Source organism: Sciurus carolinensis, chromosome 5 (genome assembly GCF_902686445.1).
Source record: "Sciurus carolinensis chromosome 5, mSciCar1.2, whole genome shotgun sequence".
Lineage (NCBI taxonomy): Eukaryota > Metazoa > Chordata > Mammalia > Rodentia > Sciuridae > Sciurus > Sciurus carolinensis.
The window spans coordinates 69954819-69967774 of NC_062217.1; the positions used below are offsets into that span (position 1 = coordinate 69954819).

General features: G+C 38.6%; 1 protein-coding gene across 12 annotated transcripts in view; it reads left to right on the forward strand.

Moving 5' to 3' along the window:
• Lmo7 (LIM domain 7) overlaps positions 1-9534 on the forward strand; it is a 197565-nt gene extending 188031 nt beyond the window's left edge. For all 12 annotated transcript variants that reach the window (XM_047552078.1, XM_047552079.1, XM_047552080.1 and 9 more), the window contains 5 exons: positions 665-878; positions 3734-4027; positions 6124-6232; positions 7387-7489; positions 8772-9534. In XM_047552078.1, the coding sequence (XP_047408034.1) occupies positions 665-878; positions 3734-4027; positions 6124-6232; positions 7387-7489; positions 8772-8794 (743 nt within the window). In that variant the 3' untranslated portion in view covers positions 8795-9534. The remainder of the gene's footprint in view (positions 1-664; positions 879-3733; positions 4028-6123; positions 6233-7386; positions 7490-8771) is intronic.
• Positions 9535-12956: the final 3422 nt, after the last annotated feature.

Below are 12956 nucleotides of genomic sequence, written 5' to 3' on the forward strand. Positions count from 1 at the left end.
TTCAATTTTGATGTTTAACCCAAATCAGAATTAATCAGCAAACCTAAGAGATAAAACCCTCAGGATAAAACCTGACCTAATCATCATTAATAAATGTGATAATCCAAATTATAGTTCTGCAAGTTTCTTAGAGCAGAAAGAATCATGAGAACATTCATTTGGATGGTAACTATCATTTGGTTGTCAGGGCTGTTTTTCTGTTTCAGAGACTGAATATGTTCTTAGCCCTGCAGTTTGGTCATGACATATTCTGTGACTTATGCCATGAATACTCAGGTCATGTCAGCTGGAAATTTCTGCTTCTGTATGCTCTTTCTCCCCAAGGGAGTGTAAGGGTTTTTTTTTGTTTTGTTTTTTTGTATTTTTTAAAGAAAACACCATGTCCTTGCAGAGTTGTCACAGCCAGTGATCCAGTGATCCCATACTGGCTTTTCCCTTCTGTAGGCAGCCCCTGGGTGTCCTAGTATGTTCTGTGTTGTGCCTTTGGGTAGGGAACTGGCATCTCTAGAAATGAGACAGTTGCTTTCTATGCTCATGCAGCCACCTCATTGGAAGTTGATAATGTAAGCATATGTCACAAGTTAAGCTGGAGTGTCTTTGGAGATTTATCCACTGTCCTTTCTTATGTATAAACCCTGAAGCTTTTAATGTATTTTTAACTTAGGAAGCAACAAATACTTGGACCGAATTGGGGGTACAGGCTTTTCACAGAGGAGCTCCAAGAAGGATCCAGTCCCCTCAGAAGCAGAGCTGGAAAGACAACAGATCCTCCAGGAAATGAGGAAGAGAACATCCCTTCACCATGACAACAGCTGGATCCGGCAGCGTAGTTCCAGCATAAATAAAGAACCCATCTGTTTGCCTGGGGTCATGAGAAGGTGTGAGACAGTTTGGGAATTGCTGCTTCTTTGTTTTGAGGCAAATGCTTAATTTCTAGATGTGCTGGTGATTTGTTTGGATGGAAGAGATGTAATTTCTTCTGCTTACCTGAGGTTTGGTGAGAAGAAGACAAGTAGAAAAAAATCACTGAGCTCTATCATGTGTCGAACGTGAGCCAGATACTTTGCCTATAACATTCTCCTTTAATCTGGGAAAACTGGTTTGAGGTAGGGTAGTAATTCTGTGGCTCAAGCAGGGAAGATAGTTGGACAGTACCACATAGTTAATAGGTTAAAAATCTGGTTCTAGACCTCTGAAGTGGGATTCAGATAATTAAATAAGCACTTAGTGCTTTCTTGGCTGCCAAACAATTAAAAAAATCAAAATCTGTGTTTATAATGAGATAATGATTCGATTTGAGATTCATAAAAAGGTAAATTTGCAGAATAAATTGGAGATGAGTGGATGAACATTTTAAAGATACATCTTGGTAAACAAATCCTAAGCTACTTTGAGTCAGTATTTCCTTATTTGACAAACTGGGGAAAGTTATTCATAACACCATATAGTCAAAGAGCTAATTTTCTCAGCATACAAATATCTTTTTAAAAATCAATAAATGAACCCTAATGACTATGAAAAAATAGGTAAGTGATTTGAGCAGGCAGTTTATAAGAAAAAAAAACAAAAAACCAATCAATGTATCTACACTACTCCCAAAATAACAATGATATATCTCTTTTACTTATGAGATTTGTAAAGAATCATAAGATTGCTTTAACCAAGTATTTAGAATTGTATAAGCAAATAGGAATCCTTCTCATTCGGGTTGATAGTTTTTCAGTGTGTATTAAGCAAAGTTTTATACATGTGTACTAAGTGAACAATTAAATTTCTAACATTCTTCTGGATGTTAGAAGAACACATCATTGGCAATGACAAAAAAAAACACCATTTCCTCTGTGAAAAAGGTTGTTCCATAGGTGGAGGTACACCAAAAAGACAGAATATTATACAACCATTAAAGGAAGAGAGAGGCATTGCTGCATGATATAGCACTTCAAAATCTAGTGGGTTAAAATAACAACTTATTCTTTCTCTCAGATCTGCAGGTTGCTTGGGAAATTCTTTGCATAGGGTTGACTGGGGCACTTGAGCAACATTAGTGGTTTAGAGCAGGAGTGGGTAATTTTTATAAAATAGAATACCATTTTTTAAAATAAAGGACTAGACATTAAGTAATTTAAGTTTTGCTGGCTGCGGAGGTCTCTGTCACATATTCTTTGTTTTCTTAATGACTCCTTGAAAATGTGCTATACATATCCTGGCAATGCGCTGTAATTCGTTGCCCCTTGTGCAGAGCTTAGCCAGAGCTAGTGGTTAGGAATGTCTGTTCTTACCTGTGTTGCTCCACATAACCGCCTGGGCTTCCTCATGGCATGGCACCTGGTTTCAAAGAGGCAAACTTGCAGAATGACATTCCCTAGTATGTAAGTCTTATTCCACTTCATGTATATCATGGTTGATGATATTCGTTAGCCACAGGTCAAGCCCAGAGTCAGTGGCAAGGACTACACAATAGAGTGGATTCCAGAAGGTATGGATCTGTGGGAACCAGAAAGGTACCATCTGTCACATGAATAGGCAGGAAGACAGTTCTATTATAGTATATACTTTATGTGGAAAACGAGTTATTGCAGACTATGTTGTAGCATTATCCCATTTAAGAATGTTAAACAAACAAACAAACAAAAAGAATGTTAAACAGATAAATACATTGAGTGTGTATATGAACACATTTGTACCTCTGAATATTTGATTGTGTATGTAAATATTTGCACATGTGAGAAAGGTATGAAGGACTTACAGCTAGCACAGCTTACTTCTGAGGGTTAGGGCAGGTGTGGTAAATGAAGGAAGGGACCCTTTAACTTTCTCATATACTGTTCTGTGTTACATGAGTTTTTCTTCATGTGATTATTTTTATAATAAAGTTAAGCATATATTTTAAGTTTGGCATGTGAGAACATTTAAGAGTAATAGCAACACGATCAGTTAGAAAAAAAACCTCATATTTTGGAGTTAATTTTAGTTGATCAGTATTAATTTGAGTATACAACTTTAAAGGAGATTTTCCAGAAAGTATCTTTAAGTCAGTTTGTGAGCTAAACCCTATTTTAAATGTGTATTCAATTTAAGGGAAGTGGGTGGTGAATGCTTCTGGTAATGCCGACATTAAGCAGTTGAAATTTAGAGCTTTGGGAGATGAACAACTGAGCACTTCATGAAAGACTGGTCTGAGTTACTTTGAAATCAGGGTGACTGGTTTGAAACCTGAGTGCCACCCCTGACTGGCTCTACCTGAGGATGGGTTAATTTTGATGAGATTAAAAAAATGTTGCATAGAATTGTGGAGACTGAGTTTAATACTGTTGTGAAAACATCTTACCCTAAAACCTATCATATTTAAGTACTTAAAATATAGTTTTGGATTGAATTTGAAAGACTATAAAATTTATGTCTAAACTTTTAAAGATTTAAGGAATGATTGTCTTTCTTACTATTAACTTTTATCTTAAAAAATACTTTTCTTTCCACTTTGGTTGGTACTCATTTAATCTAAGCACCAAGTGAATGAAAATAAAGAGTGAAAGTTGATTCAAATGTGAAGCCTCATGCAGGCTCTGATGATGAGCAATTTACCTCTTCAAGGTAATTTTCTATGTAACTGGACATAGATAAATACCTGCTTAGAAATACACAGAATGGACCTTTTAATGGTTGTAATGGTGCATTGAATAGGTGTCTAGTTGGATGCCTCATGCTGTTTTGATGAGTCCTTTCCGTGTTTCAGAGGCGAGTCTCTGGATAACCTGGATTCCCCGCGATCAGGTTCTTGGAGACAGTCCTCTCGGCTCGGTCAGTCTGCAGGCGTCTTTGCTTCTTCCTCCGTTCAAGACTTCAGTCGCCCGCCACCTCAGCTGTTGTCCACGTCCAACCGCGCCTACATGCGGAACCCATCCTCCAGTGTGCTGCCTCCTTCTGCTGGCCCTGGGAAGGTCGCCTCGGGCACAGCCACGACACAGCCCCCCACCCCGCGCAGCCACTCCCCTTCCACTCCACAGCTAGGCACCCAGCCCCGCAGCAGGTGAGGCCCTTTGTTTCTCCTTTCCTCTTAGTCTCAGCGGTATTTCCCCTAAATCTTGTACAAGCTTTCAATGAAAAAGAACAGCACTTTTGAATATGTCACAGTCAGTGTTCTTTATTCCAGGCCATTGAGAAGGCTTTCTGATTATCTTTCCGTGTGACTCTAATAGTATTTATAGAAGTCTCAGAAACCAGTGGCGACCCTGAAGATGTCTACCAGTTGCCAGGGTCTTGTTGGCCTGAGTGTGGGTTCAGTGTCTTGGTTGTAAGACATGTCTGAATAGTTCTCCGTGTGGAATCCTAAAAATATATACTAGATCACAGATGCTTTTCCTATTTATGAGTAAAAGCACTATTGTAAAATGTTTGACTTTTAATGACTCTGTAATACAAACTCATTTTATAGGAACTGAGTATAAGAGAAAACATTATAATCAAGCTTCGTAGTCTGGGGAGCTTTAACAACCTAGGTTTAAAAAAATATATATTTAGTAGGTTAGATCTTTTTTTTTTATTTTTGATTGCTAAAATCATTGCTTGGCTGTTACTGGTTTGCCATCATTTTGTTCAGGCTACATTAACTGAGTTCTGTGGTTTTCACATGGGGTGGGAAGTGTGTGAGTTTAATAGCATCAACTAGCCACATGCCTTGTGCTGTGGAGTGAAGCTCAGATGTCAGCATGGTTTGTGTTTTTAGATATGCATAGTTTCTCCACAGATCTCTTGTGCTTCATGTAAGTACCTACAACAATGCTTCTGTTGTCATCCCAAGGGAGTTCCGGCATATGTTCTTTTTATTTATTTTACAAATGAAAAAAAAAATTTCTTTTTTGGTTGAGTACTGGGGATTGAACTCAGGGGCACTCAACTACTGAGCCACATCCCCAACCCTATTTTGTATTTTATTTAGAGATAGGGTCTCACCGAGTTGTTTAGCACCTCACTGTAACTGAGGCTGGCTTTGAACTCACTATCCTTCTGCCTCAGCCTCCCAAGCCACTTGGATTACAGGCGTGAGCCACTGTACCTACCCAACACAAATGAAACAATTTTTAAAGGTACAAATACATTGATATTAGGATTTTTTAAACTATTAAAGAAGAGACTTTTATAAGAAAACATATTTTTAATCAATCCAACGTAATGTTACCTATGCCAGAATCTACAAAGTGTGTCTTAAAGGGTTTGATGTAAAAGAAAAAGGGTAAGGATTTATGGTCAGTTTTTTAGCAGAGGCGAAGTTTGTGCAGAAGAGAGGATCTGCGTACTTACTGGGAGGCCTGCTCCCCACAAGCTAGGAGAACAGAGGCCAGAGGGACCGTCCTTGAGCTTCCCTTCCCTGAGAAGATCTGGATGGTCTTCAACATTAGACACTTAGCAGCCATGCACTGCTCAGCACCACTAAAGTGCTGTGCTAATCCCAGGGGATGCAAAGGTAAGGAGGAAGTGGCTGTCACTTTAGCACTGCAAGAGATAAGACTTACATCCAAAAGTAAAGTAGAAACCCCTTCCAAATGTAAATGGTAGCTGCCTGGCAGTGTTCATTTCATTCTCTGCAGAGCCAGTTATACAGGCCAGAGACATAGGCAGGAAAGCACTGACACTTTGTTTAATTAGAAAATTGGGCAAATAAGCAAGAGTCAAAAGTAAAACTGAGAAGATAGGTCGTTGAGGACTTGCAGTGCCTTTGAGGGAAGTTGAGGCTGCCCTTCAGTCTGAGATGTGGAATGACATGATTAGAATTGTGTGCTTTGGCAGGATTAACTGGCATGAAGATGTAATGGATTAGAGGAGGGGAGGTATTGCTAAGTAGGTCTGTGATCTAAGGAGGATGGTGTTACCGAGTGCCGAGTGGACTAATTACACTGAAACTGTTCATATAGGTGAGTATTTGTCAGGGGTCCCAGAGCTGTCATGCAGATCATTCACCGTTACCGTGAGTCATGCTTTGGTTGACTGGTTAAAGTTTTTCTCCCATAGATACATACAGCCTTTCTTAAATTGCTATTATTGATGTGAATACCAGAGTGTGATTTTAAATATGAACCTCGTGCTGTGCAGGTGAAAGCCTCCATTCCATTCTTGTTCTGCGTCTAGGTCAGTCAGTGGGAAGCGAGTGTGCTCCTACTGTAATAACATTCTGGGCAAAGGAGCTGCCATGATCATCGAGTCCCTGGGTCTTTGTTATCATTTACATTGTTTTAAGGTGAGACTGAGATAAACAGCCTGCAGACCTGCAAAGCTTTGCTTGGAAAGCGCATGGCTTCTTTGAGCCGCTGGGTGTGGATGTGCCACTAACAAGCTAGGTGCTGTATTTGTCCGTCTGTGCTATGTTGGAATCACAAATTGCTTGCTATTACTTAGTTCTCAAATTCTGAATCTAGTAAAGAAGTGAATCAGGAAACACTATGCATTTCCTATCTCTAATCTCTGAGAATTCTATAAATAAAATTTACAGTGCATAAATGTTTAACATGGTATCATAGGCATCCTTAAAATATAATTTACCAATGTTATCTAAGGCATAGGGACCTAAAATTATCAGTGTCTAAAAGCCTATCTTCAAATAGGGAGAACACATAAGGAAAACCATTGCAAGTTTTTTAAAAATTGCACAGCCTGCTTATATCTGATAGATTTTTGTATATAAGAAAGTACTAAGGCTGTACCTGCTTGGTTTTGCATTGTCTGTCTCTAGAGACATATGTATTTGATTCTTGGACTTACATTGGACCAGAAGAAGGTCCCCTGTTGTGGATCTGGATTCCCACAGAACATTGCTGGTTGCAGTATGTCCATAGCTGGCTTGCACTCTTCCTAGGCGGAACAGAATGACTCAAAATAATTAGTGTTTGAACACATGGAACTGAAATCCCCAGCCTAAAGGGAGGAGCCCTGTGGGAACTCTTGCCAAGCTAGTGCTTCGGGAATACTCGAGGTGGTTTCCCCTAGACTGGAGTGCCAACATCCAAACTGCATTTGCTTTGGCCAGTTCTTTAATGTGGTGACTTACCCTCTATTCCCCTGGGGGCATGAAGACTAAATCTCTTTAAGCCAATTAGCAAATTATTTCTACTTTATTTGGGGCTCTATTTAAAATGGTCATCTTGGCTCTTAAAATAGACTTTATGAATCCTTTAATGTCCTATCTGGCAAGATTGATTTTAATCTACTAATCATTTCTTGGCCTTTTCCCCACCTTTTTCTTTGTTGAAATGTATCCAAGAGCTTAGAAGCTGCATTCTGCTTTTTTTTTCCTTTCCTTTTTTTTCTGGGTGTGTCCCAAGCTTTCTTGAGCTAATTATACATGGGTTGTTTTTTCTTTTCTTTCTTTTTTTCTTTTTCTTTTTTGTCTCCTAGTGTGTGTCCTGTGAGTGTGACCTCGGAGGTTCTTCCTCAGGAGCCGAAGTCAGAATCAGAAACCACCAATTGTACTGCAACGACTGCTATCTCAGATTCAAATGTAAGAGAGCAAATCAGAGAGAAAATTTCATGTCTTTTAAGGAGACCGCGGGTTCCCATGCATTTCCCTGAGCCTGCAGCCATGTCCCCCTCAGGTTCACTGCCATAGGATTCTAGATTTTAGGGATCCTAGTCTATCCCCTTCAAAGAGGATGTATAGTGGATGGCTCACTGCTCAGGATCCAGCCATACAAAGATGGGTTGTGGGTCATGGAACTGGAGAGGAACTTGCACCCAATAGTCCAGACCCTGCACAGACAGGAAGCCCTGAATGACTCAAGGGAACATTCACACCAAAATAGACAAAGTGACTGAGGGTTGATCTCACCTCAACAGCTTGTTTTTATTATTTAACAACGAGCTTTGTTATGTGGTTTAGAATATGAGCAGCTTTGCAAATGATCATTTAAAGTAATGGAGAATGTCAGCTTATACTCTGTGTTAGTGTCTAATCAGATATCATTTCATACAGTATTTTAAGAGAGCCTTACATCTTAATTCTGACTATATGGTGTTTCAATGTAATTTTTGGCAAAACTGAATTTTCCAAAAACTTCAAATGCTACATTGTGTCTATGTATTTGTGTGTTATAAAATATAGACTAGCATATTTGGGTTGTGTGTTGTTTATAAGTACAGCAAGACAACCATTACTGCTGTGTATATTTTGAACCTTGATACTGGTAACATGTTTCTTCCTTACTGTGAAGGGGTATCACAAGTGGTATCAGCAAAACCATTTGCTTTTGAACTCTGAGGTATTTATGTGGCCCCTTATGTGAAGAGTGCTTTGGAAATGATTGAAGCCCCATCAACTCTCTCTTATCTGTTGGTGGCTTCTGAGCCTTCTTTCCCCAGCTGTTCAGTTTTCCCTGGACACTGATGCTGAGGCTGGAGAATGGCAAGGCTGGGCATGGCTGGGGAGTGTGTGTATGTGTGTGCGCGTTTCTCTCTTTGCTCCAAAGCCAAATATAATTGATTTTTTGGAATCATCATTATAAAATCGCCCATGCCTTTTTTTCTCCTTCAATGAAAATAATAGAGAGTTGAGTGTAATTTCTGTCTATGTCAGCAGTTCATTTTTATTCTATTTTTATAACTAAAGAATTCTAGAGCCCAGAGGCTGTGATTTGCTAGCTTTATCCTAAAACTGAGTGACAGGTTACTCTCTCTCTCTCTCACTGTGTCACTCTCTGAGTGATGACTGCTATGTAGCCCATGAGGCCATATTCACTCGTTTCCGAATCTAAGCACTTTTCTCTCTTCTCTCCTTGCCTGATCAGCTGGACGGCCAACCGCCATGTGATGTAAGTCTCCATACGAAAGCACTGTTGCAGATAGAAGAAGAGGTGCTTGCTGCTGATGTAGATCTATAAATATGTGTCGGATGTCTTTTTTGCTCTTTTTTAAGAAGAATAACTTTTTTTTTTTTTTTTTGGCTTTATTAGATTGCATAGAACCGTCGTAGTCTTGGAAGAACCTGTATTTTTGTTTGTGTATTTATAAGAAGGTAATTTTGTGTGGGGGGAAAAAGTGCAGTATTTACTTTTTGAAGTCAGCATCTTAAAAGCACAAGGGAAAAAACAAGAACTTAAAAATATTTTGAGGTTGATGATGATTATCTAGTTTTGACTCTTTTGTGGTGTTTTGAAGAGGGTATTTTATTGTTTTTTTAAAGTTCTTAACCATTATTTGAAATAGTTAATATAAATGTGTAATTGCACTTGCTCTGTTTATTGTGTACTAAGTTAATGTGGAACCACATGAAAATTTTCATTTAAATCCATCCCTAAATTTGCTTTCGGTATCCCTTTTTTCCACCTATGTATTATGATTGAAAGAAATTTTTAGCTCATGTAACATTTTATTTGCTTGATGAGGGGAGCTCAGTTTTCTTCACCAGAAGTGTTGTTAAGCAATTCAGTAGAAAGCTGCTTATTTTCATTAATGAAAAATAACCATGGTTTGTATCCCAGAAGTTTTCTGCAGAAGCTAATGAGCTTTCTGTTCAGCTTCATTTGTAAATAAACTTGCTGATGCATTTAAGGAGTGGTTCTCTTTCTTGTGTGTATGTGTCTCCCTTTCAGTCCTTTAAATCGTATTTCAGTGTATGGTCTTTCATGACACTGTTTTATTTAGCAGTTTTACCAAGGAATAATGCACATATTATAATATGCACATATTTTAAGTGTACAATTTGACAAATTTTGACATGTGTGTAATCCTGTGAAACTATCACCCATAGTCTCGATGTTTTTACTGAAGCATTTTAATGAGGAAGGTGTTAGTCAGCTTTTTCATCGCTGTGACAAAAAGACCTGACAAGAACAACGTAGAGCAGGAAGTGTATCTTTTGGCTCACAGTTGCTGAAGTTTGGTCTGTGGTCAGCCAACTCTGTAGCTCTGGGTCTGAAGTGAGACAGAACATCATTTCAGAAGGATGTGGTGGAAGAAAACAGCCCAGGACACAACGACCAGGAAGCAGAGAGCTCTGTTCACCAGGGACCCAGTATAAACCCCAAAGGTACACCCCCCAGTGACCTGTCTCCTCCAGCCACACCCTTCCTCTCTACAGTTACCACTCAACTAATCCCCATCAGTGGATTAATAAACCAATTAGGTTGCAACTCTCATAATGTAATCATTTCCCCTCTGAACATTCTTGCATTGTTGTATGTATGTATGTATGTATGTATGTATGTATGTATATTACTGGGGATTGAACTCAGGGGCACTGTGCCATTCAGCCACATCCCACCCATTTTCTTGTATTTTTTTAGAGATAGGATCTCACTGAGTTGCTTAGGGCCTCACTTTTGCTGAGGCTGGCTTTGAACTTGAGATCCTCCTGTCTCAGCCTTCCGAGTCATTGGGATTACGGGTGCACGCTACTACGCCCAGCTCTTACATTGTTTTAAACATGAACTTTTGGGGCATACTTTATATCTTGACCATAATGAGGAACTTTATTTTTTGATAAAATTATGTTTTTGAATGCAGTAAACTTTTTATGGTAAGAGGTAATGTGAGTGATGAATTATTGGTTCATTTTAATAAAATCTTCATTTCTGTTGCCCCAGTGAATTTAGAACATCTGCGGAGCAAAAAATATACTCTGTTTTGGTAATTTGGAGTTGAACTGCAAGAATATAAAACTCAAAGCAGGCTTTGAGCAAAAATATCAACCACTTGCTTGAATTCTTTAGAGTAACATAAGTAGAGTGGGTAATTCTAGGAAATGAGAACTGTATTGGAATAGGCTTAAAATATGTAGTTAAGAAGTGGTAGTGTGGGAGAAAATTAAAAATTTAGTTTTAGTTTTTACTTCATTGAACACTTATTTGTTATTTCTGATTATTGAAGTAGTTATATTTATTAAAGAAAATTTGCCAAATGGCCCACAGTAAAAAGAACTTATACTCTTAGTCCCAAACTCCAAAGAAAAGAGCAGTATTTAAAGTCAGTCTGCATATTGATACTTATAATGCCTTCTTAGTTAAACTGGATTGTGAAATTTTCATGTTCTTAAAATAATTGCTATTTTTTTTGTTGTTGTTGTTCTTTTTGGTGCCGGGGATTGACCCCAGGGCCTTGCTCATGTTAGGCAAGCACTCTACAACCAAGCTACATCCCCAGCCCTCTCTTCTTTTTTGAAAAGTTGCAAAGTGCTCCATTGTTTCGCTCTACTAATATGTAGTTGATAATTTCATTATTGTGTACATTTTACTTTCTAACATTGAAAAATTTTGTATATATATTATAGGACATATGTAAATCTATTTCTAATACAAATCCTATGGATTGACCTGATCATATCTGTTTCTTTGTATTATTTTCGGTCTTGATATTATGCATTTTAAGGCTCCCCTGACTTGTACTGTCAAAGTGGTTTCTAGTAAAGTGCTACCATCTCAGACCCCCACGAGTAGAATTTGGGCTTGTCCATCTGACTACGTGTTCATGAAGGTGAATTTCAATTGCCTTGTGCACTACCTGAAATACTAGCCCTCAATATGCACTAACTGAATAAACCACTGTTTCAGTTTCTGCCTTTCTGCTTCTCACTGCCCCCAGGACATGCTTTAATTCTTGCATCATGATTTTAGTGTTATTCTACAGATTTTTTTCTGACCATTACTCCTGTTTTATTGAAGCCTTCTGTGTTTTCTTTTTATCCTGTTGATTTTTCTTTCTGTTGTTTTGAACTTTCTCCTCATTTCTCACACTATGTTGCTTTGGTGATTAAAGTTTTGTTAGTACAAATTGGTAAGTATGGTTTTCTGAGATGTTCTTTTAGTATAATGGTTCTTCAATATCTTTGTATTATTAAGGCATAAGCCTGTTGGTATTATGTCACTGAAGAACAAGGGAAGTTTCAATCATTCAGTAAATTTTTATTCAAATTTTGTGTCAAGCATTGCTTTAGGTACTGTGGATACAGCAGTGACTAAATTCTGACTGGGTTCCTATTTCTGTTTGAGGGAGGTGATAAACCAATACGTGAAAATAGAGCATGTGGGCAGTGAAATGAATAATGGAGAACAAATAGCCAGGGTAAGAAGGATCCAGGCATGGATCATGTGGATGGGTAGGGGCCAGCCTCTTAGACAATAGAGACAAAGGAATGAGAGGGGAAACCATGCACATACTTGAAAGAAAAGCATCCCAGACCTGGGGAACAGCAAGTGCCAAAGTCTTAAGACAGGAGGTTAATTGGTATGTTCATGAAACAACCTTGTGGTTGCAGTGGAATTAGTAAGGAGGCTTAGAGGTGTGGGGAGGGAAGGCACAGACAGCAAGCCATTATGTGACCTTGACTTTTATTGTGAATAGTATCAGAAGACATTGGAGGGGTTTGAGTGAAAGAGAGACATGAACTGATTTATGCATTAAAAGGACTATAGACTACTGTGTGAATCATGGCTTGCAAAAGGGTAAATAAAGGTAAAAGTAGGGGGACAGTTCAGAGAATCTTGGAATACAAGAACAGGGGAGATAAGGTAGAAAATTATGTGGGGTGTGTGTGTAGAGTATCCGTATCTTGATGGTTAAGCTGACAGAATTTAATGATGGATTGGATATAGCGTCAGAGAAAAAGAAGAGCCAAAGATTACTCAAATGCTGACTTAAGGAGCCAGAAACATGAAGTGGTCATTTTCTGAAATGGAGGAGGTTGTGGGTGGAATGCATTTTAAGTAGCAAGGCAGAAGTTTAGTTCTTAAACATGACGAGGTCTACTAAATATCTATATGGCATTGTTGAGTAGTCAGCTGGCGATGAAATGTGGACTTCAAGGGAGAAGTCTAGACTGGAGATAGAAATGTAGAGTCAGTGGTGAATAAATTAAATTTAAGCTGTAAGTAAAGGAGGACATCACCAAGATTCCAACTGTAACTGGAGTGGAGAGGATGTTCAAGGACTGAGTCCTGAGGTAGGTTCTTCACCATTATGAATCAGACTTGTCAAAA